General features: G+C 42.8%; 1 protein-coding gene across 2 annotated transcripts in view; it reads right to left on the bottom strand.

The window, feature by feature from the left end:
• The window catches only part of traf3ip2l (TRAF3 interacting protein 2-like), an 82,405-nt gene that overhangs the window by 29,198 nt on the left and 25,865 nt on the right, over positions 1–27,342 (bottom strand). Inside the window, exons 1-2 of one of the 2 annotated variants that reach the window (XM_067993150.1) lie at positions 23,343–23,420; positions 71–693 (exon numbers count right to left, since the gene is read on the bottom strand). In XM_067993150.1, the coding sequence (XP_067849251.1) occupies positions 71–693; positions 23,343–23,380 (661 nt within the window). In that variant the 5' untranslated portion in view covers positions 23,381–23,420. Of the gene's footprint in view, positions 1–70; positions 694–23,342; positions 23,421–27,342 lie in introns of those variants that run through there. The other variant, XM_067993151.1, reaches the window with a different exon arrangement.

The raw sequence follows: 27,342 nt of genomic DNA, 5'->3' as shown, positions 1-27,342 counted from the left end.
TTTTTTAACCATGTAATTCTAATCCCTCAACCTCAACACATTGAAGAGAAAAGAAAAAGCATTTGTTGACCTGGTGTCCCATAAGGGCTGTGACCAACTCTGCCAAGCGGTGTAGGAGGAAAACGGCCAGGTTCAGGAACATATACAGAAACCCTAGGTCGACAAGGGTTCTGTGGCAGAGAATGACTAGGTGGTTGAAGTTGATCAGACCGCAAAGTAAACCCAGGTTCAAGGTTTAATAGTCCAAGTGTGCCAGGTGATGAGACTGGCGAGTGTGGTCTAAAGCTCCTATTCTGCGATAAATAGGCCATGCCAGTATTTGACAACCAGTTGTCAGCAGGTTCGGAAGTATAACTTTCCCCATACTTGGCAACACAAGGATCATGCCAATTTCCAACATGTCCTGCAGGGGAGCTGTAACGGATATCCATATGGTGAAATGCAGCAGCAGTATGGCTATCGTCAACATCTTCAGGTGAATTCCACTTAGAGTGCGATGGGAGTTGTGAGAACTGTCTGGAATAATTCGAGCATTCAGCATCACTGGAGCAGCAATTCCTTGGCACTGGACTGGGTACAAAGTCAAACGATTTGAGTTGTGATTTTAAAAGAGAGCTCTCGCTATCTGTTTCATCATTTTCCTCTGGTCTGTTCTGTGATGATGTAACATGTGCTTGTGAAGGATTTATATACCTGCAGGGAATTTTAAAAATATTAGTGCATCTCATTCACATGCAGTTGAAACTTTGTTTTTTAACTGCAACATGTAGATTAAGAGCCAAGCTCTATAGTGCAGGACACCAAGTAAAACAGTGGAAACAAAAAGTAATCATGAAGTGATGCCAAACCTGGGTTTTAAAAGCCTACAGATTATAGGAGGAAAAGGAAGAGTGAGGGAGACACACAATCCAACAGTTTTGAAATCCAAGAAAAGAATGAGTTACAATAAGACAGTGCAATGAGTTTGGATTTCAACGCACTGAGGATGAATGGAGGAGGAACAAGTCTGCGTAGGACACCATAATTAACTTCAGAAGAATCAGAGGGAATGGTTCAGAGAAACACTAACCATTGTAGTATTGATTAGAGAGGGTCAGAAACATTGCCCAGGAAGTTTTTTTTTGATATCTTGTCCAGATCATGAGACAGTTAGACCAGACTGATTAAGGATGAATTGGGGGGGGGGGGGGGGGGGGTTGGTGGCTGGTGGTGGAGGGGAGGAGATACCAAATTGTGATTTGGTGACAAGGGCCATGAAACCATCGCAGTGGTTTGGGCAGGGCAGGAGGTGGAAAGTGTAGCCCGACAGGTAGGTTTTAGTGTGGGGTAAGCTATCGCCTACTGTCAAAGCCATGATGTCAATGCAAACATCCACAATAAGGTTGTGGATGGCAAGAGTCTTATTCATGAATTAATCACATTCTGGAGGGAAACGTGGAGAGGGGCAATGTTTGCTGGTCCGCTGGCAGAGTGCATTTAGAAGTTGTGGGTAGAGTGGGATGGGAAGGAGGTCGGCGAGGTTAGCTCCAGTGGGCATGCTGGGTGGGAAGGGCAGAAAGAGGGAAGGATGGAAGAGTTTAGATTGTTGCTCTTAAGGAGGCAGCACTGGGTGCCTCAATGAGTCTTTTGAAGAATGCCAAGAGAGAGATTCAAGCCTGGAACTGTGGCAGGAGAGGTGGAGGGCAGAGGAATAGTGATGGGTTAGGGCAGGGATGAGGAGGGCAAACTATCAAAGAGTGGAGAAATGAAAGGTGTCATGACTGGAATGAGAAGGCAGGGAGATAGGAGAGAAGCCTGAAAGGGGCTTAATTAGAAAAAAAGATAGGAGTAATGGGCTCCATTCCAGATTGGCAGCCAAAATGCTTGCATTTGGACAGAGGGAATTCAGGTCACATAGGCATGGCAGAGATCAGAACGATTTGTGCTGGTCATAAACAGAAGTCCTATTACACCTTATGACCTTATCCTCTGAGCACATCTTGATGCAATATTCAATGCTGAGGAGACAATGTGAAAAATTGTTTTTCTGTTGCAACCCATTTCTGTAAACATACTGTCAAACCAACCTCAGCAGCAATTGTGGGTCAACCCGACAAGTCAGAGTCTGAAAGCAGCAAGCTCATCTACTTTAATTGTGGAAACAGCTACATTTACCAGTACAAGAGGCAGTTGGTGTTTTAATATGCAATTGTCTCGTTCAAATACACCCACATGGTCTGAATTTACCTAGTTTACCATAATAAGCAGAAACCAATTGATTTTTCGCATTCCAAACTAGTTCCAGTTTGTTCGTGGTATGATTTAGATTTTATTGAAAATTTGTAGAATGGCATTTTGCATTCAAATGTTAGTTTTCTTTACGGCATAAATTTGATCAGAATAATTAATGTTAATTTTCAGTACTTAAAAACTGAGCAGTCAGGAGCCAGCCTCCTGCTCATTGTTACAGGAACTATGTTGTTTGGTGCAAGATCAAACAGGCATTGCCTACAGGGAAATATTGTACACACCCAGATGAGTCACTCTGCAGCCAAGCAAGTTGGACAACTAACAACCAAATCGACTGAGCACTTGATCTAAATTCCAGTTATACCAAACACTGATGCTTGAAATTCTAAAACTTGACTTCAAATTTGTACGCTTTTCAAAAAAGTTCAAAGGCCATGTGTGTTGGCAGAAATCATAATCTTCATCTCTGTTGCTGTTCTTTCTTGCAACATTTAATGAGTAATTGCTGTTTATTCATACAATAATTTTTCAAAATTTATTCAAATGGGCTATGCAGGCTTATGGAGTTGTACAGAAGATGTATTTGTCTATTAAATTGGGTTACTGTATAATTGAGTCAAATACAATAAATAGCAGAGCATAATATTTATCTGTATAATTGGGGTCAACAAGCTTTTATAAACTTTAAAGACAAAGTGGAACTGCTGTGATTCCTACAATTCAGAAGATACCTGCCAATGAGTAGAGCAAGAGATTTATCATCACCCAGATATTGCCATTTTCATTGCCTGTTGGGCTTCTTATACAAAACTGTGGTACTTGGACAGCAAATCTAAGTGTAGTAAGTACAGGCCAGGAAATTCCTCGAGCTGCTTCCACTCCATCACCGTTAATTTCACCAGAAGTGCGGCGGAAAATATATTTACCCGTAAAAGGCTAGTTAATTGAAAATTAAAAAGCCACTCCCTATGTGCTGTATAGACTTGGGAAAGGATCAGGGGAGGAGTTCTGTTTGCATTTTCATTTAAAAATATCTTTTCTGCTTCTTTATTTCGATGCTTCCTCCTTTGGTAGAAGACTGTCACATCATTCACTGCTAAAATAGTTGGCAACATGTTACCTGATTTCTACTTATGTCCTTCTGAAACTAGCAGGTGCGTAGGAGCAGGCGAAAGGGATGCTTCCTGTGTGGACATTTCTGTCCTCTGCTCACCATCTGGTACACAGATCAGAGGTATGTGGAGATTACAAGCATAAGCCTGATTCCAACAAAGCACATGCTGCGCCATCATATCCAGTTTCCACCTTTGCAAAGCATTTCCACTTGATTCAGACCCACTATAGTATTTCACTTAAATTTCTACAACGGGTAAGCCTATCTAAATTTTTTATTCAGTTGCATTTATTTTTTTTCATTCCAATGCTTCCTAAACATTTTAAGTACTATGAAAGTGGTCGTGTGACATGCATCTAACAAAAGATGAGTCAATTTTATTTATAACACTACAAAAAGTTATTTGGAATTAAGGAAATCAGGATAGATTGCAATTAATGAGTCGAATAAGTTATCTCTTTGGACATACTGTAAGTAGAGAAGACCTGAATGAGGCAAATAACAATTTTCCTATTCTTATTAGAAAAGCAAACTGCATTTGTCACTATCTTCTTCAGTCAATGATTTAGAAATCCTCACCTGCATTTTGCATTCTTCCTTTCCTAATAGGAAATCTTTACCTTTCTACTCAGGAACCTTTTATTATCCCCTTGCTTTTCAGTACAATGCTGAATCAAAATGACTCATTTAAACTTCAACATTAACGTTACTTTTTGGAATTAAAGTACCAACCTTTCTGATGTGAAATTAAATATCACCATGACTTCTACCTAAATGTTTCCATGTTTCTGCGACAAGCTACATAACAAATGCAATCAAAACTGCTCCCCATTCTCATGATTCAAACCTGTAAATCAAAGTGCTGATAAAACTCATTATGTAAAAAAAATCTCAATGTTCATAAAGGTGATCAAACAGATTATAAATAATTTGCTAAATTTTACAAGTTCTATTCAGTTGGTTGGGTGATATACATTAATTTCATTTCAGTTTCTGTCCTGGCAAATCGTCTGTGTACCATGTTACTGACACACAATGACATTCACAGAAAGACTGTCATATTATTGAAAAACAATTAGTTTATTTGAGGTATATAGATGATGAATCAGTAGGTATACATTCTTAGAATATTTCTAGATACTCTTGTTTAAAACTATTTTGAACTAATCTGTATTCCATTACACTGAAACTTCAAGATATTCAGTTGTGAGCAAATTATTAAATTCTTCCTCTTCAGTGAAATTAAACTAACAATTTTGTATCTGTATGAATGAAAATAAATCTATGTAGGTTCTCTCTCAGCTTTCTGATTGGCCTATTCAAACTACCAGAGTCACATCCTTAGCATACACCAATCACATGCAGAACTAAAGGTTTAATCCTCACACTCTCCTCCTCTGATGGCTCATTTTGTTTTGTTGCTGCTGAGTGTACTGACCTTCAGACCCCAGATCCTGTAACTCGACAATGCGACTCAGTTCCTTAGTCTCCCTGCTTTCAGCTTGACTAGAATCTACAGCCTTATTCCTCCAGGCCAACCTAAGCCTCGTCACTTGCTCCTGACCTGACTGTACAACAATCTCTCTTGCATGCCATCCCCCTTACTCACTACCCAAGAGCAACACCACAGAAGACTTGTAATCTTCTTCAATTCACACTCTCCTCTGCCAAAACTACTCCAGGATCATCCTGGAGAGCAAAACACCCAGCTTCTTTTCACTACAAACCAACTCCTTAAACCATTCTCCCCTGCCCCCTCCAACAAATCCAAGGATCTCATGGACTTTTGTCACTAAGATTGAACCATCCATTCAGCTGCCTCTGATGCTTCTCCCACTTCCCCACCAAGCCAAACCTCCCCCCACCTTAGCCCTGAACCCAAATCTTTGTCTAGTTCTCTCCTATCTCCCCTCATGCCCTCTCCAAGCTCATCTAAATCACCAAAACTCACCTCTTGCTCCCTTGACTCTATTCCCACAAAACTGCTGGTCACCCAACTTTCCTTCCTGAGCCCTGTGCTCACTTGACACTATAAATGGCACTCCTGGGCACTGTCCAACTTGCTTTCAAAACTTACCACAGAAAAACATCCTTCATCCCTCTGTCCTGGCCAACTATTGACCCAATTCTGATCTCCAGTGCATCTTGAAAGTTCTTTAGCATGCTGTTGCACCATGCCCATCTTTCTTGCAACTCCACGTTTGAATCTCTCCAAATCGAGTTACTGCCCCTGCCACAGCACTGAAATGGCTCTAACCAAAGTCACAAATGATATCCTCGGTGACTGCGACCATGGTGCATTATTCCTCCTCATCCTCTCCGTAGCCTTTGACCCCATCGACCACACCATCTTCTCCAACACACCTTTTCTCCATTGTCCAGTTCATTGGGATTAACCTCACTTAGTTCCACTCATTTATCTGAATGTAGCCTGAGCAGCCCCAACGACTTCTCTTCCTGCCCTCATACCATTAACTTGAGTCTCCCAAGGATCTGTCCTTGAACCCTTTCTCATCTATTAAATCAAAGAGGCATATAAAGTTACCAGAAAAAGCAGTAAGCCTGAGGATTTGGAGCATTTTAGAATTCAGCAAAGGAGGACCAAGAAATTGATAAAGAAAAGGAAAATAGAATGAGTGTAAACTAGCAAGAAACATAAAAACTGACTACGAGCTTCTATAGGTACGTAAAAAGGAAAAGACTGGCAAAGGCAAATGTGCGTCCCTTACGGACAGAGATGAGAGAATTTATAATGGGGAATAAGGAAATGGCAGAGAAATTAAACAAATACTTTTTGTCTGTCTTCACGGAAGACGTCACAAATAACCTTCCAGAAATACTAGAGAACCAAGGGTCTGGCGAGAATGAGGAACTGAAAGAAATCAGTATTAATAAAAAGAGAAATTATGGAACTGAAAGTCGATAAATCCCAAGGACCTGATTTATCTACATCCCAGGGTTTTGAAAGAGGTGGCTATAGAGATAGTGGATGCATTGGTTGTCATCTTCCAAAATTCGAAAGATTCTGGAACGGTTTCTGCAGATTGGAGGGTAGCAAATGTAACCCCACTATTTAAGAAAGGAGGGAAGAGAGAAAACAGGGAACTACAGACCTGTTAGTCTGACATCAGTAGTAGGGAAAATGCTAGAATCTATTATAAAAGGATGTGATAACAGGACACTTGGAAAATAATAATAGGATTTGGCAGTCAACGTGGATTTATGAAAGGGAAATCATGTTGGACAAACCGATTGGAGTTCTTTAAGGACGTAACTAGTAGAATAGATAAAAGGAGGAACCAGTGGATGTGGTGTATTTGGATTTTCAGAAGGCTTTCGATAAAGGTCCCACACAGGAGGTTGGTGAACAAAGTTAGAGCACATGGAATTGGGGGGTAATATACTGGCATGGATTGAGAATTGGTTAACAGACAGAAAACAGAGAGTAGGAATAAATGGGTCTTTTTCAGGTTAGCAGACTGAGACTAGTGGGGTACCGTAGGGATCAGTGCTTGGGCCCCAGCTATTAACAATCTATATCAATGATTTGGATGAGGGGACCAAATGTAATATTTCCAAGTTTGCTGATGACACAAAACTAGGTGGGAATGTGAGTTGTGAGGAGGATGCAAAGAGGCTTCAAGGGGATATAGACAGGCTAAGTGAGTGGCAAGAACATGGCAGATGGAATATAATGTGGAAAAAATGTGAAGTTATTCATTTTGGTAGGAAAAACAGAAATGCAGTGTATTTTTTTTAAATGGAGAGAGATTGGGAAATGTTGATGTTCAAAGAGATCTGGGTGTCCTTGTACGTGAGTCACTAAAAGCTAACATGTAGATGCAGCAAGCAATTAGGAAGATAAATGATATGTTGGCCTTTATTACAAGAGGATTTGAGTAGAGGAGTAGAGATGTCTTACTGCAATTATATAGGGCCTTGGTGAGACCACATCTGGAGTATTGTGTACAATTTTGGTCTCCTTACCCAAGGAAATATATACTTGCCATAGAGGGAGCGCAACGAAAGTTCACCAGACCGATTCCTGGGATGGCGAGATTGTCGAATAAGACGACTTTGAGTAGACTAGGCCTGTATTCACTAGAGTTTAGAAGAATGAGGTGTGATCTCATTGAAACATACAAAATTCTTACAGGGCTCGACAGGGTAGGTGCAGGGAAGATGTTTCCCCTGGCTGGCAAGTCTAGAACCAGGGGTCACAGTCTCAGAATAAGGGGTAGGCCGTTTAGGACCGAGATGAGAAATTTCTTCACTCAGAGGATGGTGAATCTTTGGAATTCTCTACCCCAGAGGGCTGAGAAGGCTCAGTCATTGGGTACATTCAAAACAGGGATCGATAGATTTCTAGATATTAACGGCATCAAAGGATATGGGGAGGGTGCAGGAAAATGGCATTGAGATAGAAGGTCAGCCATGATCTTGTTGAATGGCAGAGCAGGCTCGAGGGGCCCGATGGTGTACTCCTCCTTCTCTTATGTTCTTTATGTGCTACATGCTGCTCTTTGGCAACATCATCCACAGTGTAGGATGATAGATTCTACTATTCTGGTGCTGTCCTGAGGTGTCAAAGACATGGATGGGGGTTTCAGCAGAAGATGGACTGGGGTGGGGATGGAGGCAAACAGACAGTGTTTATAGAGGTGGAAGAAAGTGATCATTGTGATGGAGAAAATATGGGGTTGGCAGCTCAGCTTGCGTTGAACACCAAAGTTACAAACAGTCTGTTTAAGCCTGAGTGTGCCCGGGGAGGGAGATGTTATCAGTGGTGCGGGTACTGAGTTTGTGGAAGGGGCCAAAGACAATGGTGTTCGTCTTTCCAATATTTAGCTGAAGGAAATTATGGCTCAGACTAGATATCAGACAAGCAGTCTATCAACAGAGTCAGTGGAGGAGTTCAGAGAGGTAGAGCTGGTGTCATCAACATCAAAGCTGACCCCATGTCTGTAGGTGATGTTGCCAAGGGGCAGCATGTAGATGAGGAAGAGAAGAGAAAGGGACCAAGGATAGATCCTTGGGGGACTCCAGAAATAGCAGTGTCGATGTAGGAAGAGAAGCCAATGCTAGTTACACTTGGATAAAGAAGAGTGAAACCACACAAGGACAGTCCCACTGAGCTGGACAATGGAGGAGTGTCGTTGGAGGATGGTGAAGTCAACCATATCATAGGCTGCCAAGAGGTCGAGAAAGGGTATGTTCAGAGTCACCGATGATATTATCTGTGACTTTACTTGGGTCCATTTTAGTATCTCAACTGACTGAGCAGCTGGCACTAAATTGGAACAGCATTTTGCCTCAGCACATTAGATCACTGATGGGAAGCAGCTGCCTACTGCTCCAAATATATTTTAACTATTTGGGAGGCTGCATACCAAGAGATTAACATATTTAAATGTGTTATCCACTTAAACAATCTGCAGAATGTGGGGAGTCAAAAAAGGATCTGCACACTCAAGAGACAATTCATTGTCAGTTATTCACTCCACATTGCTATTATTGGCACAGTTCAAACAACCAACAAAAAAAGTGGAAAAGAACTGTGCAAGCATAAACAGAGGCTGCATGCCAGTGCATTTATTTTTTCCTTTACTCCTCACTCAAGATATATTGAAAACAGAAATATATCGGACACTTAAACAGCAGCTGAGCCAGAACCAGGATTTTTTTAAAATTCGTTCATGGGATGTGGGTGTCACTGGCAAGGCCAGCATTTATTACCCATCCCTAATTGCCCTCGAGAAGGTGGTGGTGAGCCGCCTTCTTGAACCGCTGCAGTCCGTGTGGTGAAGGTTCTCCCACAGTGCTGTTAGGTAGGGAGTTCCAGGATTTTGACCCAGTGAGAATGAAGGAACGGCGATATATTTCCAAGTCGGGTTGGTGTGTGACTTGGAGGGGAACGTGCAGGTGGTGGTGTTCCCATGTGCCTGCTGCCCTTCCAGGTGGTAGAGGTTGCAGGTTTGGGAGGTGCTATCGAAGAAGCCTTGGCAAGTTGCTGCAGTGCATCCTGTGGATGGTACACACTGCAGCCACGGTGCGCCGGTGGTGAAGGGAGTGAATGTTTAGGGTGGTGGATGGGGTGCCAATCAAGCGGGCTGCTTTGTCCTGGATGGTGTCGAGCTTCTTGAGTGTTGTTGGAGCTGCACTCATCCAGGCAAGTGGAGATTATTCCATCACACTCCTGACTTGTACCTTGTAGATGTTGGAAAAGCTTTGGGGAGTCACTCGCCGCAGAATACCCAGCCTCTGACCTGCTCTTGTAGCCACAGTATTTATGTGGCTAGTCCAGTTAAGTTTCTAGTCAACGGTGACCCCCAGGATGTTGGTGGGGGATTTAGTGATGGTAATGCCGTTGAACATCATGGGGAGGTAGTTAGACTCTCTCATTGGAGATGGTCATTGCCTGGCACTTGTCTGGTGCGAATGTCACTTGCCACTTATCAGCACAAGCATGGATGTTGTCCAGGTCTTGCTGCATGCGGGCATGGACTGCTTCATTATCTGAGGGGTTGCGAATGGAACTGGTGGGAGGCACTGATAGTTTGGTCTTTGGTAAAATGCAGTAGTACAAATGAGATGTCAGCATATTAGTGGTCAATTCCTCTGCATTAGTGCAAAATGTCAGGATTTTCTCCAGGCTTAGGATAGCATTTTGAAAATCTTCTGTATGTTGGCAGAAATCAGATTACACACCGGAAAGCTTACCATGGTGCAACAAACATTATCCTCTGAGCTCCTTAAGTTAAGCAGGTTATGACATATCTACTGAGTTCCAAGTTTGCATTCAGTCATGCATTTCAAGGGTAATTTTTTGCAAGTTACAGAAGACTTTCGTTACATGTGCCAAGCGCTTAGAGCAGGAAGAGTGGGAAACGACTGCAGTAGGCAGCAGCAGCCAAATCTCACCATTACTCTAGGTTACCACAACGTGAAAGTGTACTCACTGAATCCTGGGGACTTTCCAGTCAGTAAACAGTGAAAGATTGCTTGTTAAGTGCTGTTACATCATGGGATGTTTCACCGCAATTGGCTATGGAGGCAGAGACTAGAACATTATTTAAAAAGGGAATGGGATAAGTATTTGAAAAGAAGCAATATAAAAAGGATATGGGGAAAGTGGAGTTACAGGACAGAATGCCAGCAATGGCACAGGGACCACGTGGCTTCCATCTGTGCTGTAATTTCTATCATTCTACGGAAACTCTCCTTTATTGAGTCGGAGCCCTGGGAGAGTTTAGAAATGTTGGTGCTGAGCTGAGGATGATGCAACCTGTGAAGTGCCCCAAGCACCGAGCCCACTGCCCTTGGTTCGATACCTCGCTTTAGTTCAGGTCGGTCTCTGCTGGCCAGTTCTGACATGCGAAGACCAAATACAGTGTGGCTCTGACTGAGGCACCAAGTACAGAATTGTCACCTTCACACAGAATCGGAGTCCAAGGAGGTATGGAGGGAGATGGGGCCTGTTAAAAGTGGCCTCGACTGGGCACCTTCTGCAGTGCAGGGAGATTCTGGCTGTAGTTACAGGGTGAATATCAGTAGGTTATAGGATCACTACTAGTTATAGGTAAGATATCGGGGCTTTACATTTATTACTACTGACAAAGGAGGGGGTGGAGTGGGTATTCAATATTCCTGGCTACAAGGTATTCAGGAAAGATAGGGAAGGAAAGAAAGGAGGGCGGGGGGGTGGGGGGCAGTATTAATCAAAGAAACTATTATAGTACTGGAAAGGGATGATTTTGTTGAGGGGGTCAAAGACAGATTCTATTTGGTTAGAATTAAGGAACAGTAGAGGATCTATTACACTACTGGGTGTATACTATAGGCCACCAAATAGTGGGAAGGAGATAGAAGCTAAAATTTGCAGACAAATTACAGAAAGATGAAGGACTATGAAGTGGTGATAATGACAGACTTCAATGATCACAATATAGACTGGGATACTAACAGTGTAAAAGGCAAAGAGAGGGAGGAAATCCTGAAATGTATACAAGAGAACTTTCTTGATCAGTGTGTTGCCAGCCCAACGAGGAAGGAAACAGTGCTGAATCTAATTCTGGGGAATGAAGTGGGGCAAGTTTCAGTGGGGGAACATTTGGGGAAGAGATCAGGTTTAGAATGGTTATGGAAAAGGTCAAGGAACAATCAAGCGTAAAAATACTGAACTGGAAGAGGGCTAATTTCAGTGAGTTAAAAAGGGATCTTATTCAGGTGGATTGGAACCAAAAATTGGAAGGCAAAGCAGTAATTGAACATTGGGAGGCCTTCAAGGAGATAGCTCGGGTACAGAGTGAACATTCCCACGAGGAGGAAAGGAAGGACATCCAAAGCTAGAGCTCACTGGATAAGATGTAGAGATTAAAATGAAACAGAAAAAAGGAGGCTTATGACAAATGTAAGGTTCATAATACAGCAGAGAACCAAGTTAAATACAGAAAGTACAGACAAAAATCTAAAAAAGGGGAATAAGAGGGCCAAAGAGTGTATGAAAATAGATTAATGGCTAACACAAAAGGGAACCCAGAAGTCTTTTATAAACATATAAAACAGTAAAAAAAGTGCTCAAACAGGAATGGTGGGGACAATTAGGGACAAACAAGATCTTGTGAAGGCAGTGGGTATGGCAGAGATAGTAAAGGAATACATCGCATCAGTCTTCACTTGAGAATGTAACAGTAAAGTTGGAGGTAGTAGGAATATTGGATAGGATAATAGATGGAGGTACTCAAAAGGTAGGTAGTGCTCAAAGTAGAAAAGTCACCTAGTCCAGATGGGATGCATACTGGGTTACTGAGGGAACATAGGAACAGAAGTAGGCCATTCAGCCCTTCGTGCCTGCTCCGCCATTTGATAAGATCATGGCTGATCTGTGATCTAACTCCATATACCTGCCTTTGGCCCATATCCCTTAATACCTTTGGTTGCCAAAAGGCTATCTAGCTCAGATTTAAATTTAGCAATTGAGCTAGTATCAATTGCCGTTTGCGGAAGAGAGTTCCAAACTTCTACCACCCTTTGTGTGTAGAAATGTTTTCTAATCTCGTTCCTGGAAGGTCTGGCTCTAATTTTTAGACTGTGCCCCCTACTCCTAGAATCCCCAACCAGATGGGGAAACTGAGTAAATAATCCAGGATAAACTTAGCTGTCACTTGGAAAAGAATGAGCTAATAAATGAAAGTCAGAACAGATTTATTAAAAAGGAAAATAGTGTTTGACTAACTTGATTGATGAAGTAACGGAGAGGGTAGTGTGGTTGATGGACTTTCAAAAGGCATTTGAGAAAGTACCACATAATAGACTTGTTAGCAAAATTAAAGCCTATGGGATTAAAAGGGACAGTAGCAGTGTGGATACAAAATTGGCTAAGGGACAGAAGCAGAGAGCAGTGGTGAACAGTTGTTTTTCAGACTGGAGGCAAGTGTACAGTAGTATTCTCCAGGGGTTGATATTAAGACCACTGCTCTTTTTGATATATATTAATGACCTGGACTTGGGTATAGGTGGTATAATATCAAAATTGGCAGATAACACGAAACTCGGCAATGTAGTAAACAATACAGAGGATAGTAACAGACTTCAGGAGGGCATAGACAGACTGGTGAAATGGGCAGACACATGGCAGATGAAATTTAACATGGAGAAGTGTGAAGTGATACATGTTGGTAGGAAGAATAAGGGGAGGCAATATAAACTAAACGGCACAATTTTAAAGGGGGTACAGGAACAGAGAGACCTGGGGGTCTTTAAAGGTGGCAGGACAAGCTGTTAGAAAAGGCAGATGGGATCCTGGACTTTATTAAGAGAGGCATAGAATACAAAAGCAAGGAAGTTTAAGAATGATGTCAGGCCTTAGAGACGGTGCAGAAGAGATTTACTAGCATGGTACCAGGGATGAGGGACTTCAGTTGTGTGGAGAGACTGGAGAAGCTGGGGTTGTTCTCCTTAGAGCAGAGACGGTCAAGGGGAGATTTGAGAGGTGTTCAAAATCATGAACGGTTTCGACAGAGTAAATGAGAAACTGTGTCTAGTGACAGAATGATCAGTAACTAGAGGACACAGATTTAAGGTGATATGGCAAAAGAATCAGAGGAGACATGAGGAAACTTTTTTTTTAAAGTTATGATCTGGAATGCACTGCCTGAAAAGGGTGGTGGAAGCAGATTCAGTAATAACTTTCAAAAGGGCATTCAATACTTGAAGGGAAAAAATTTACAGGGCTATGAGGAAAGAACAGAGGCGCGAACTAATTGGATAGCTCTTTCAAAGAGCAGGTACAGGCACAATGGGCCAAATGGCCTCCTCTGTGCTGTAACTTGCTATGATACATATGGATTGAATTATTACATCACTGTTGGTTATAAGGCAAATTTAAGCAAGCATTACCAGTGTTACTATTAGTTAAGTTACCAATTTCAGTGAGTTACTACTGGAATCAAAGATGCCCCCCCATCTCTGATTTCCCCCTTCCCCACCTTCATCTTTGGTTTCCCCTCTTCCCACCATCTGTTTCCCTTCTTCGCCTGCTTGTGGGAGGCCACCTGGTTCTCGGAACTTCTCTCCTGGTGAGAAACTATGAGCAAAGATACTCAACTACTGGGGACCCAATCTTTATAAAAAGGCACATGCAGCAACAATTACTGACATCACGTGATCAGACATCACGTAGCCAGATCATGATTAAACCTCCAGGAATGATTCCAGCCACAGTTGGCAAACCTCTCCAGAATACACATGCATGAAACCAGAGCTCTGCACATAGGCGAATAGAGACTACTTGTGTACATATGAAACTTTGCGCACGCGCATCCGTTGCCGACGTGCACAGAACTCTGCAGATTCGTACATACACAAAACCGTCAATGTTGTGTAACAAGATACACTTGGGCCTCACCACAGACAAAATGAGCATAATGCATAGTAAGTGGCTGATTATTAGGATCAAAATCAATACCAGATAGTGAATTGATGTTGACGTACCAACTTATGGTGCTACGGATTAATAAGATATGGGGCAGCAGTGATTGCCCACATCGAAGCTTGTAGACCGCCAAAAATGTTGAGAACTGGAGATATGATTTGAAGCAAATCCAGTTCAATCATTCAGCTTTCTTTGGCTGTACCTCTGAAGTTAATAAGGATGTTCATGCGGTAAAGATGGAACGTGTGGGTTTTTAAACTATGTGAAGGAAGAAGAGTTGCTAACATTTCAATGAACTTGACCTAAATTCCAACCATTACAGAATTGGAGGCACCCAACTTTAAAAATGGTAGTGCACAGGGGCAAAATGTCTGCTGATAAAAGACAACGATGCTCATCAATAAAAGTACTAAAAAGGATTCCACTGAATATGCATATTGCGACTTTTTATGGAAAATGTGCATTAAGACATCATAATTATGGCTGACGCAGCAAGAGCCAAAGTACCAATGGTTGTTTTTAGTATGTTATTTTTTAAAATTCTAATTTGTTTTATTTCTGGGTTAGCAAAACTGAAACTTAAGAAAGCCAGGTCACTCATTCTGCTGTCAGAAGATCTTACTGCAACTATGCATTTATTACCGCCTATTTTAGTGTAGAGATTGGCTAGATAGAGAAAATTATCCCCCCCCCCCCCCCCCCGCCAATAGGTTATCTTATATCATGGGCCACTTTCTAAATAAGGTCACATTTGTTCTAGTTAGGTCGATTCAAACTGTCAGAAAAATAGTTACTCATACATGCCAACAATCAGCACTTCAGATCAACAGTGTTTTGGGGGCTCAGTCAGCATGCCGGCTTTTATGGACTATAAAAATCAGCACAAACTGAGCTCCTTTCCCCTTAGTCCCACTCCTATCAGAGACTGGCTGTTAAAGGACTGAACCAAAACCTCAATGCCATTCTTCGTGCTAATGAAAGTGATTCCAGCCTCTGCAGACAAGAGGCAGGAATTCTTGAGAACAAAAATTCCTACCTATCGTATATTACTGCACCCAGAATCATTGCCATTAGTGCTGGGAGCAGCACGAAGAGGGAGGGAGGGAGGGAGGGAGGGAGGGACCTGGTCCAGTGCATTAGCAGCTGGACTCATAGGAGCAGGACTCGGCACATAGTGAGAAATGGATGGCAATGAAAGGGGAGAGGGAAGAGGAGAGATGACCAGCATTCCTTGTTTTCAAATGCCTCCATAGCCACGACCCTCCCTATCTCTGTAACCTCCTCCAGCCCTACAATCCTCAAGATCTCTGTAGTCCTCCAATTCTGGCCTCTTGCGCAGTCCCGATTTTAATTGCTCCACCATTGGCAGCCATGCCTTCAGCTGCCTAGGCCCTAAGCTCTGGAAATCCCTCCCTAAGCCTCTCCCTTTAAACCTACTTCTTTGACCTAATTATCTCCTTTTGTGGCTCAGTGTCAAATTTTGTTTGATAATGCTCCTATGAAGCACCTTGGGACATTGTACTATATTAAAAAGATGCTATATAAATGCAAGTTGTTGTTGAGTCAGTGTGGAAGCATGAATTGGGGTGGGGAGAAAAGAGTAACAGCATGAACTCAGCTGGGTGAGGAGGGTGCAAAGAGGAAAAAAAAGTGGCAGCTAGTTTAGCTGGATTAATTCGGGGGGCTTGCCAAGTTAAATTGAGGGGTGGCAGAGAAGAGTGCCAGTGTATCGGACAAATAGGACAAAGTCAGCATGGCTTTATGAAAGGGAAGTCATGTCTGACAAATTTGCTTGAGTTCTTTGAGGACATAACGTACAGGGTGGATAAAGGGGAACCAGTGGACGTAGTGTATTTAGACTTCCAGAAGGCATTCGACAAGGTGCCACATAAAAGATTATTGCTCAAGATAAAGAATCACTGGATTGGGGGTAATATTCTGGCATGGGTGGAGGATTGGTTATCTAACAGGAAGCAGAGAGTTGGGATAAATGGTTCATTCTCGGACTGGTAACCAGTAGCCAGTGGTGTTCCGCAAGGGTCGGTGCTGGGTCCCCAACTCTTTACAATCTATATTAACGATTTGGAGGAGGGGACCGAGTGTAACATATCAAAGTTTGCAGATGATACAAAGATGGGAGGGAAAGTAGAGAGTGAGGAGGATATAAAAAACCGACAAGGGGATATAGACAGGCTGGGTGAGTGGGCGGAGATTTGGCAGATGCAACACAATATTGGAAAATGTGAGGTTATGCACTTTGGCAGGAAAAATCAGAGAGCAAGTTATTATCTTAATGGCGAGAAACTGGAAAGTACTGCAGTACAAAGGGATCTGGGGGTCCAAGTGCAAGAAAATCAAAAAGTTAGTATGCAGGTGCAGCAGGTGATCAAGAAGGCCAACGGAATGTTGGCGTTTATTGCTAGGGGGATAGAATATAAAAACAGGGAGGTATTGCTGCAGTTATATAAGGTATTGGTGAGACCGTACCTGGAATACTGCATACAGTTTTGGTGTCCATACTTAAGAAAAGACATACTTGCTCTCGTGGCAGTACAAAGAAGGTTCACTCAGTTAATCCCGGGGATGAGGGGGCGGACAAATGAGGAGAGGTTGAGTAGATTGGGACTCTACTCATTGGAGTTCAGACGAATGAGAGGCGATCTTATTGAAACATATAAGATTGTGAAGGGGATTGATCGGGTGGATGCAGTAAGGATGGGTGAAACTAGAACTAGGGGGCATAATCTTAGAATAAGGGGCTGCTCTTTCAAAACTGAGATGAGGAGAAACTTCTTCACTCAGAGGGTAGTAGGTCTGTGGAATTTGCTGCCCCAGGAAGCTGTGGAAGCTACATCATTAAATAAATTTAAAACAGAAATAGACAGTTTCCTAGAAGTAAAGGGAATTTGGGGTTACGGGGAGCAGGCAGGAAATTGGACATGAATTTAGATTTGAGGTTAGGATCAGATCAGTCATGATCTTATTGAATGGCGGAGCAGGCTCGAGGGGCCGATTGGCCTACTCCTGCTCCATGTTCTTATGTATCCTGCGAGGGTTTGAGATATTTGTCTTTGCGAAAGGGCAAGTACAATGTCTCTGAACTGGGTCCAGAGTGGGTAAAGTGCCTTTGTGGGGTTTTTTTGGGGGGTGGAGTTTGATATTGAAGGATGACATGACATCACTTTTGGGGAAGTGGTTGGTCCATTGAATTACGAGATGTCATTTTGTGGTTCCTTTCTAAAAAGGATAAATTAATTGTACAATTAATTTTAAGCACTTTACAGCAGTTTTAAAAATTCGTATATGTTCACAGGGAACCTGTCTCTGGAACCCCACTCCAACAAGGGTATCACAAATTTTGTGCCTTCAGCATTTGGATTTCGCTTCTACTTTTCATGTACTTATGTTTTGTTTCCCGTGATTTTTTTTTTTATTCGTTCACGGGATGTGGGCGTCGCTGGCGAGGCCAGCATTTATTGCCCATCCCTAATTGCCCTCGAGAAGGTGGAGGTGAGCCGCCTTCTTGAACTGCTGCAGTCCGTGTGGTGACTGTTCTCCCACAGTGCCGTTAGGAAGGGAGTTCCAGGATTTTGACCAAGCGACGATGAAGGAACGGCAATATATTTCCAAGTCGGGATGGTGTGTGACTTGGAGGGGAACGTGCAGGTGGTGTTGTTCCCATGCGCCTGCTGCCCTTGTCCTTCTAGGTGGTAGAGGTCGCGGGTTTGGGAGGTGCTGTCGAAGAAGCCTTGGCGAGTTGCTGCAGTGCATCCTGTGGATGGTGCACACTGCAGCCACAGTGCGCCGGTGGTGAAGGGAGTGAATGTTTAGGGTGGTGGATGGGGTGCCAATCAAGCGGGCTGCTTTATCTTGGATGGTGTCGAGCTTCTTGAGTGTTGTTGGAGCTGCACTCATCCAGGCAAGTGGAGAGTATTCCATCACACTCCTGACTTGTGCCTTGCAGATGGTGGAAAGGCTTTGGGGAGTCAGGAGGTGAGTCACTCGCCGCAGAATACCCAGCCTCTGACCTGCTCTCGTAGCCACAGTATTTATATGGCTGGTCCAGTTAAGTTTCTGGTCAATGGTGACGCCCAGGATGTTGATGGTGGGGGATTCGGCGATGGTAATGCCGTTGAATGTCAAGGGGAGGTGGTTAGACTCTCTCTTGTTGGAGATGGTCATTGCCTGGCACTTATCTGGCGCGAATGTTACTTGCCACTTGTGAGCCCAAGCCTGGATGTTGTCCAGGTCTTGCTGCATGCGGGCTCGGACTGCTTCATTATTTGAGGGGTTGCGAATGGAACTGAACACTGTGCAGTCATCAGCGAACATCCCCATTTCTGACCTTATGATGGAGGGAAGGTCATTGATGAAGCAGCTGAAGATGGTTGGGCCTAGGACACTGCCCTGAGGAACTCCTGCAGCAATGCCCTGGGGCTGAGATGATTGGCCTCCAACAACCACTACCATCTTCCTTTGTGCTAGGTATGACTTCAGCCACTGGAGAGTTTTCCCCCTGATTCCCATTGACTTCAATTTTACTAGGGCTCCTTGGTGCCACACTCGGTCAAATGCTGCCTTGATGTCAAGAGCAGTCACTCTCACCTCACCTCTGGAATTCAGCTCTTTTGTCCATGTTTGGACCAAGGCTGTAATGAGGTCTGGAGCCGAGTGGTCCTGGCGGAACCCAAACTGAGCATCGGTGAGCAGGTTATTGGTGAGTAAGTGCCGCTTGATAGCACTGTCGACGACACCTTCCATCACTTTGCTGATGATTGAGAGTAGACTGATGGGGCGGTAATTGGCCGTATTGGATTTGTCCTGCTTTTTGTGGACAGGACATAGCTGGGCAATTTTCCACATTGTCGGGTGGATGCCAGTGTTGTAGCTGTACTGGAACAGCTTGGCTAGAGGCGCAGCTCGTTCTGGAGCACAAGTCTTCAGCACTACAGCTGGGATGTTGTCGGGTCGCATAGCCTTTGCTGTATCCAGTGCACTCAGCCGTTTCTTGATATCACGTGGAGTGAATCGAATTGGCCGAAGACTGGCTTCCGTGATGGTGGGGATATCGGGAGGAGGCTGAGATGGATTATCCACTCGGCACTTCTGGCTGAAGATGGTTGCAAACGCTTCAGCCTTGTCTTTTGCACTCACGTGCTGGACTCCGCCATCATTGAGAATGGGGATGTTTGCAGAGCCTCCTCCTCCCGTTAGTTGTTTAATTGTCCACCACCATTCACGACTGGATGTGGCAGGACTGCAGAGCTTTGATCTGATCCGTTGGTTGTGGAATCGCTTAGCTCTGTCTATAGCATGTTGCTTCCGCTGTTTAGCATGCATGTAGTCCTGAGTTGTAGCTTCACCAGGTTGGCACCTCATTTTTCGGTACGCCTGGTGCTGCTCCTGGCCTGCTCTTCTACACTCCTCATTGAACCAGGGTTGATCCCCTGGCTTGTTGGTAATGGTAGAGTGAGGAATATGCCGGGCCATGAGGTTACAGATTGTGCTGGAATACAATTCTGCTGCTGCTGATGGCCCACAGCGCCTCATGGATGCCCAGTTTTGAGCTGCTAGATCTGTTCTGAATCTATCCCATTTAGCACGGTAGTAGTGCCACACAACACGTTGGATGGTGTCCTCAGTGCGAAGACGGGATTTCATCTCCACGAGGACTGTGCGGTGGTCACTCCTACCAATACGGTCATGGACAGATGCATTTGCGACAGGTAGATTGGTGAGGACGAGGTCAAGTACGTTTTTCCCTCGTGTTGGTTCGCTCACCACCTGCCGCAGGCCCAGTCTAGCAGCTATGTCCTTCAGGACTCGGCCAGCTCGGTCAGTAGTGGTGCTGCCGAGCCACTCTTGGTGATGGACATTGAAGTCCCCCACCCAGAGTACATTTTGTGCCCTTGCTACCCTCAGTGCTTCCTCCAAGTGGTGTTCAACATGGAGGAGGACTGATTCATCAGCTGAGGGAGGACGGTAGGTGGTAATCAGCAGGAGGTTTCCTTGCCCATGTTTGACCTGATGCCATGAGATTTCATGGGGTCCAGAGTCAATGTTGAGGACTCCCAGGGCCACTCCCTCCTGACTGTATATCACTGTACCGCCACCTCTGGAATTTTTGTATACTTACCAATAAAGTTACAAAGTTTAACTACTTGTTTTCACGTGTTTGAGTTCTCCTTGACATGTTTGTATTTTAGGGAGGGGAACAGTGTTAACTTTGTTGAAGCTGTTGCTCAGCTTTTGCTAGTTTTGTCGCTTGGCAAGGATGTGCAATTCAGAACAGCAAGAGACATTACAAGCAAACAAGGGATTGATTGAGCATGGGCTTGAGGAAGTTTGTGAAATTCCAAAGAAATTTTAGTTCAAAATTACTATTGCGCAGCAACGTGTCATAACAGTTACTAGGAACAGATGTAGAATGGAGTCCTGCTTTGCTTAGTTCCTGATCTAAGTTTCGTTGACTGGGGAGATGCTGCACATAGACTGAAATTGAAGGGGAAAGCTGTGCCTGCCAGTTCCTAGCCCCACCCGGAAGCAAGATTACCCAAACACCCACATAAAGGTTTGAAACAAAATAAAATTACTCTTGTGCAATTCATGTTCTTTTAACCTTAAAAATGATGCAACAAGGCTGCATCCTACATTTCTAGAATTATGTTCACATCCCATAGCTCTAGAATTATGTTCTAAAAAAAATACATCAAGATATACATAGATATGAAACATACCTTCATTTATAGTCTGAGAAATGAAAATGCTAATCTATTATATGGATGTGATTTTCAGCTACAGCCCCTTCAGCTAAATCACCTATGTAAATGTTTTGTAAGAAAGCCAAAATGGATTTTGTTTTTGCTTAAACTGTTATTTGAATGCATCATGAGACAACACAGGATTAGAATTCATTACAAGGCAATAACAAATCGCTGTTATAGTCATAGAAGTTTACAACATGGAAACAGGCCCTTCGGCCCAACATGTCCATGTCGCCCAGTTTATACCACTAATCTAGTCCCAATTGCCTGCACTTGGCCCATATCCCTCTATACCCATGTTACCCATGTAACTGTCCAAATGCTTTTTAAAAGACAAAATTGTACCCGCCTCTACTACTGCCTCTGGCAGCTCGTTCCAGACACTCACCACCCTTTGAGTGAAAAAATTGGCCTCTGGACCCTTTTGTATCTCTCCCCTCTCACCTTAAATCTATGCCCCCTCGTTATAGACTCCCTTAACTTTGGGAAAAGATTTTGACTATCTACCTTATCTATGCCCCTCATTATTTTATAGACTTCTATAAGATCACCCCTTAACCTCCTACTCTCCAGGGAAAAAAGTCCCAGTCTGTCCAACCTTTCCCTATAAGTCAAACCATCAAGTCCCGGTAGCATCCTAGTAAATCTTTTCTGCACTCTTTCTAGTTTAATAATATCCTTTCTATAATAGGGTGCCCAGAACTGTACACAGTATTCCAAGTGTGGCCTTACTAATGTCTTGTACAACTTCAACAAGACATCCCAACTCCTGCATTCAATGTTCTGACCAATGAAACCAAGCATGCTGAATGCCTTCTTCACCACCCTATCCACCTGTGACTCCACTTTCAAGGAGCTATGAATCTGTACTCCTAGATCTCTTTGCTCTATAACTCTCCCCAACGCCCTACCATTAACAGAGTAGGTCCTGGCCCGATTCGATCTACCAAAATGCATCACCTCACATTTATCTAAATTAAACTCCATCTGCCATTCATCGGCCCAATTTATCAAGATCCCGTTGCAATCCTAGATAACCTTCTTCACTGTCCACAATGCCACCAATCTTGGTGTCATCTGCAAACTTACTAACCATGCCTCCTAAATTCTCATCCAAATCATTAATATAAATAACAAATAACAGCGGACCCAGCACCGATCCCTGAGGCACACCGCTGGTCATGGGCCTCCAGTTTGAAAAACAACCCTCTACAACCACCCTCTGTCTTCTGCCGTCAATCCAATTTTGTATCCAATTGGCTACCTCACCTTGGATCCCGTGAGATTTAACCTTATGTAACAACCTACCATGCGGTACCTTGTCAAATGCTTTGCTGAAGTCCATGTAGACCACGTCTACTGCACAGCCCTCATCTATCTTCTTGGTTACCCCTTCAAAAAACTCAATCAAATTCGTGAGACATGATTTTCCTCTCACAAAACCATGCTGACTGTTCCAAATCAGTCCCTGCCTCTCCAAATGCCCGTATATCCTGTCTCTCAGAATACCCTCTAACATCTTACCCACTACAGATGTCAGGCTCTGACAAACCCTGACCCTGACAGCAACACTGACAAACCACTCGAATTTTGCTGTTTCGTCTATCATCTCGACCCCGTTAGTGCCTTATAACGTACTTCAGACAGTTATTCTTTAAAGCATATGGATTATAGGAGAATCAGGAATTGCTTTCCCCAATTGTTGTGAATTATTCGAGCTAGTGATAACGGATTTGTTATTACCTGTTAAAAGGAGAATCATATACTGAATATATTAAGTGGACACAATTTCATGCTATGGGCTATTTTGTTTCTCAATTAACCTAAGGTTCCTAATTATACGCTGGAAGGGAAAGAGAGAAAAGTAGTGGGAAGAGAATCCATAATTGAGATCATTATGCATGGACTGCAAAATGAGTATGCTTAAATGGGCCGACAGGCCTATTTTTGTTCCAAGTTTTATGTAATTAGTGCTGACTTTTTTTTAAACTCCCAAAGAGCCAGAAACTAGGGCACAGTGAATGCCAGTGCAAAAGTATACAATGTGAACACTACAGATATAAACTAGATGTAAAAAGGAAAACACATTCATTCAAACTCTATAAATTCACAAGCTCAAAAAAAAAGGAAATTCTGGTCTTAACATCACTCCAACATTACACCCTACTACTACTAATCTCAATACCGTAGCATATTAAAAAATAAAACAGATACATATAAAAAAGGTACCCAATAACTTTTTTCAATAAAAACATGCCCCAGAGTTCTTGCAATTATTTTTTTTAATCTATGTTAAACCTACCTATTAAGCTTCTTGCTAGGGCTATCTGTTGTGAACATTGTTCATGTTTTTACATCAGTCACTTTCAGGAACACGACGCTTACGCATTTAAGTCAATGTTCTGTTATTCACTCCTTAGGTTCTGACAGGAAATATAACCACATTCATTTCCCTCCCCACAGACACATGGTTCTCCTTTTAACTATAAAAGGTCCCAATTGTACATCAGGGTTGAGAAACTGCAACTGCAGGCAATAAAACAATTTAAAATTGCATTAAACTGAGTGTACTCGCATTTTTCCATTACATGTTAGTAAAATTGATTACATCAAAATATCAGTAATCCCTCAGTCAGCTTTTGAATCTCAACACAATATTCAAACATCAATTAGTTCTGTTACAAGTTAACCTCTGACCTCAACCTAAAACAAATCATTGCCCAAGAACATGATTACAGTAACTGTACATATTTCCTGTTATTTCATGAAGAAGCCTTTTTTGTAACTATCCAGTCATTGTAAAACTATTAACAAGGCTGTTCCTATATACAGGCATATATCTCAAGGGTATTTAAAATAAGTAATTCGAAGTTGATAAAGATCATTGGGGAGGCTATATTTGGATGTTTTGGACACCCTATCGAAGGAACATTGAATTTTCTTCAACACAACAGAAAAGAGGAACATGGATGATTATTAAAAAAAGGGCTAGAGTGTCACAGGAAGAAATCTACTTCCATTGGAAAAAAGAAAGATTGACATGTTTGTAAAATGCCATGGAGTCGTCGATAATAAAGATGGAAACCATCCAATATTTCACTCAGTCAAATAGAAGATAAAATTAATATCAAGCAAGATTTGATTTTTTTTGGAAGGGGGAGGAATTCCTCTTCACCCCACAGCACATTCACCAAAAATGCAGTTTAAAAAAAAACCTAGGCACATATCTGATTATGAACAGATAACAATAAGTACAGGTAGAGATAATCAAATACTCTGTAGAACATGAAAGTTCCTGAACTGCTGGAACCATGAATGTATCACACCAAGAAAGCAAACTGGTCTAGAACATACAACATAAGATACAAGAATAGATAAGAGTTTTATCTTAGGTAAGGAAAGGGAGAAATATTATACAATCTCATTAATTTAAATGGATTGGATGGAATCCAACATAAAGCAGATTATGCATGACTTGAAGAAGGAATGGACTTGATAGGCTGAACATTCCTTATCCATTCCATTTTTCTTATGGTTGTATATAGGAGCAGTTTAATTAGTTTGAACAAACTTCCTGGGAGCAGGCAAGCCTGTGATCTCATTGTCAGAGTTTTCAGCATTTTAATAGTAAACTTCAGAATCATAGACTGTTTAGGTATTGTGATGTTAACCAGTTTCTTTATGATTGCGTGTGGTTACATTGCAAGTGCAAAGAATGTCAAAGGTAATAAAATGTTCTGCTTCAAATTTCTGAAGCACTCATGGCTATGGTTTGTTTCCTTTACCTAAGCCACATATATAAACTAACTTCTCTACTGGTGAAAAATCTACTAAACCCAGGAGGGGTTGGATTCTTACTAGTAACAAAGTTGGCAGCACAACTCCTGCTGTGTTGGCTCTCACTGCTACGTACGAACATAAGAATTAGGAGCAGGAGTAGGCCATACGGCCCCTGTAACCCCCTCTGCTATTCAATCAGATCATGGCAGATCTTCAAGCTCAACTCCAGTTTCCTGCCCGATCCCCATATCGCAAAAAAAAAATCTATCTATCTCAGCCTTGAATATACTCAACGACTCAGCGTCCACAGCCCTCTGGGGTAGAGAATTCCAAATATCCACAACCCTCTGCGTAAAGAAATTCCTCCTCATCTTAGTATTAAATGGCCGACCCCTTATCCTGCAACTATGCCCCCTAGTTCTAGACTCTTCAGCCAGGGGAAACAACCTCTCAGCATCTACCCTGTATGTTTCAATGAGATCATCTCTCATTCTTCGAAATTCCAGGGAGTATAGGCCCATTCTACTCAATCTCTCCTCATTGGATAACCTCTCATCCCAGGAACCAATCTAGTGAACCATCTTTGCACCGCCTCTAAAGGCAAGTATATCCTTTCTGAGATAAGGAGACCAAAACTGTACACAGTACTCCAGGTGAGGTCTCACCAAAGCCCTGTACAATTGTAGTTAAGACTTCCTTACTGTTATACTCCAATCCTGTTGCAATAAAGGCCATCATGCCATTTGCCTTCCTAATTGCTTGCTGTACCTGCATGCTGACTTTGAGTTTCTTGTACCAGGACACCAGAGTCTCTATGGACGCCAACATTTAATAGTTTCTCGCCATTTAAAAAAATATTCTGCTTTTCTATTCTTCCTACCAAAGTGAATAACCTCACATTTCCCCACGTTATACTCCATCTGCCACCTTCTTGCCCAATCACTTAACTTGTCCAAATCCCTTTGCAGAATCTTTGTGTCCTCCTCACAGCTTTCTTTCCCACCTAGCTTTGTATCATCAGCAAACCTGGATGCACTACACTCGGTCCCTTCATCTAAGTCATTAATACAGATTGTAAATAGCTGAGGCCCAAGCACTGATCCTTGCGGCACCCCACTGGTTACAGCCTGCCAACCTGAAAATGACCCATTTATCCCTAATCTCTGTTTTCTGTCTGTTAACCAATCCTCGAGCCATGTTAATATATTACCCCCAACCCCATGAGCCCTTATCTTGCATACAACCTTTTATGTGGCACCTTATCGAATGAATCAGAGAATCATAGAAGTTTACAACATGGAAACAGGCCCTTCAGCCCAACATGTCCATGTCGCCCAGTTCATACCACTAAGCTAGTCCCAATTGCCTGCACTTGGCCCATATCCCTCTATTCCCATCTTACCCATGTAACTGTCCAAATGCTTTTTAAAAGACAAAATTGTACCCGCCTCTACTACTGCCTCTGGCAGCTCGTTCCAGACACTCACCACCCTTTGAATGAAAAAATTGCCCCTCTGGACCCTTTTGTATCTCTCCCCTCTCACCTTAAATCTATGCCCCCTCGTTATAGACTCCCTTAACTTTGGGAAAAGATTTTGACTATCTACCTTATCTATGGCCCTCATTATTCTATAGACTTCTATAAGATCACCCCTTAACCTCCTACTCTCCAGGGAAAAAAGTCTCAGTCTATCCAACCTCTCCCTATAAGTCAAACCATCAAGTCCCGGTAGCATCCTCGTAAATCTTTTCTGCACTCTTTCTAGTTTAATAATATCCTTTCTATAATAGGGTGACCAGAACTGTACACAGTATTCCAAGTGTGGCCTTACTAATGTCTTGTACAACTTCAACAAGACATCCCAACTCCTGTATTCAATGTTCTGACCAATGAAACCAAGCATGCTGAATGCCTTCTTCACCACCCTATCCACCTGTGACTCCACTTTCAAGAAACTATGAACCTGTACTCCTAGATCTCTTTGCTCTATAACTCTCCCCAACACCCTACCATTAACGGAGTAGGTCCTGGCCCGATTCGATCTACCAAAATGCATCACCTCACATTTATCTAAATTAAACTCCATCTGCCATTCATCGGCCCACTGGCCCAATTTATCAAGGTCCCGTTGCAATCCTAGATAACCTTCTTCACTGTCCACAATGCCACCAATCTTGGTGTCATCTGCAAACTTACTAACCATGCCTCCTAAATTCTCATCCAAATCATTAATATAAATAACAAATAACAGCGGACCCAGCACCGATCCCTGAGGCACACCGCTGGACACAGGCATCCAGTTTGAAAAACAGCCCTCTACAAATACCCTCTGTCTTCTGTCGTCAATCCAATTTTGTATCCAATTGGCTACCTCACCTTGGATCCCGTGAGATTTAACCTTATGTAACAACCTGCCATGCGGTACCTTGTCAAAGGCTTTGCTAAAGTCCATGTAGACCACGTCTACTGCACAGCCCTCATCTATCTTCTTGGTTACCCCTTCAAAAAACTTAATCAAATT

The sequence above is a fragment of the Heptranchias perlo genome, chromosome 11 (assembly GCF_035084215.1).
Source record: "Heptranchias perlo isolate sHepPer1 chromosome 11, sHepPer1.hap1, whole genome shotgun sequence".
NCBI lineage: Eukaryota > Metazoa > Chordata > Chondrichthyes > Hexanchiformes > Hexanchidae > Heptranchias > Heptranchias perlo.
This window is presented reverse-complemented; position numbering and strand designations above follow the sequence as displayed.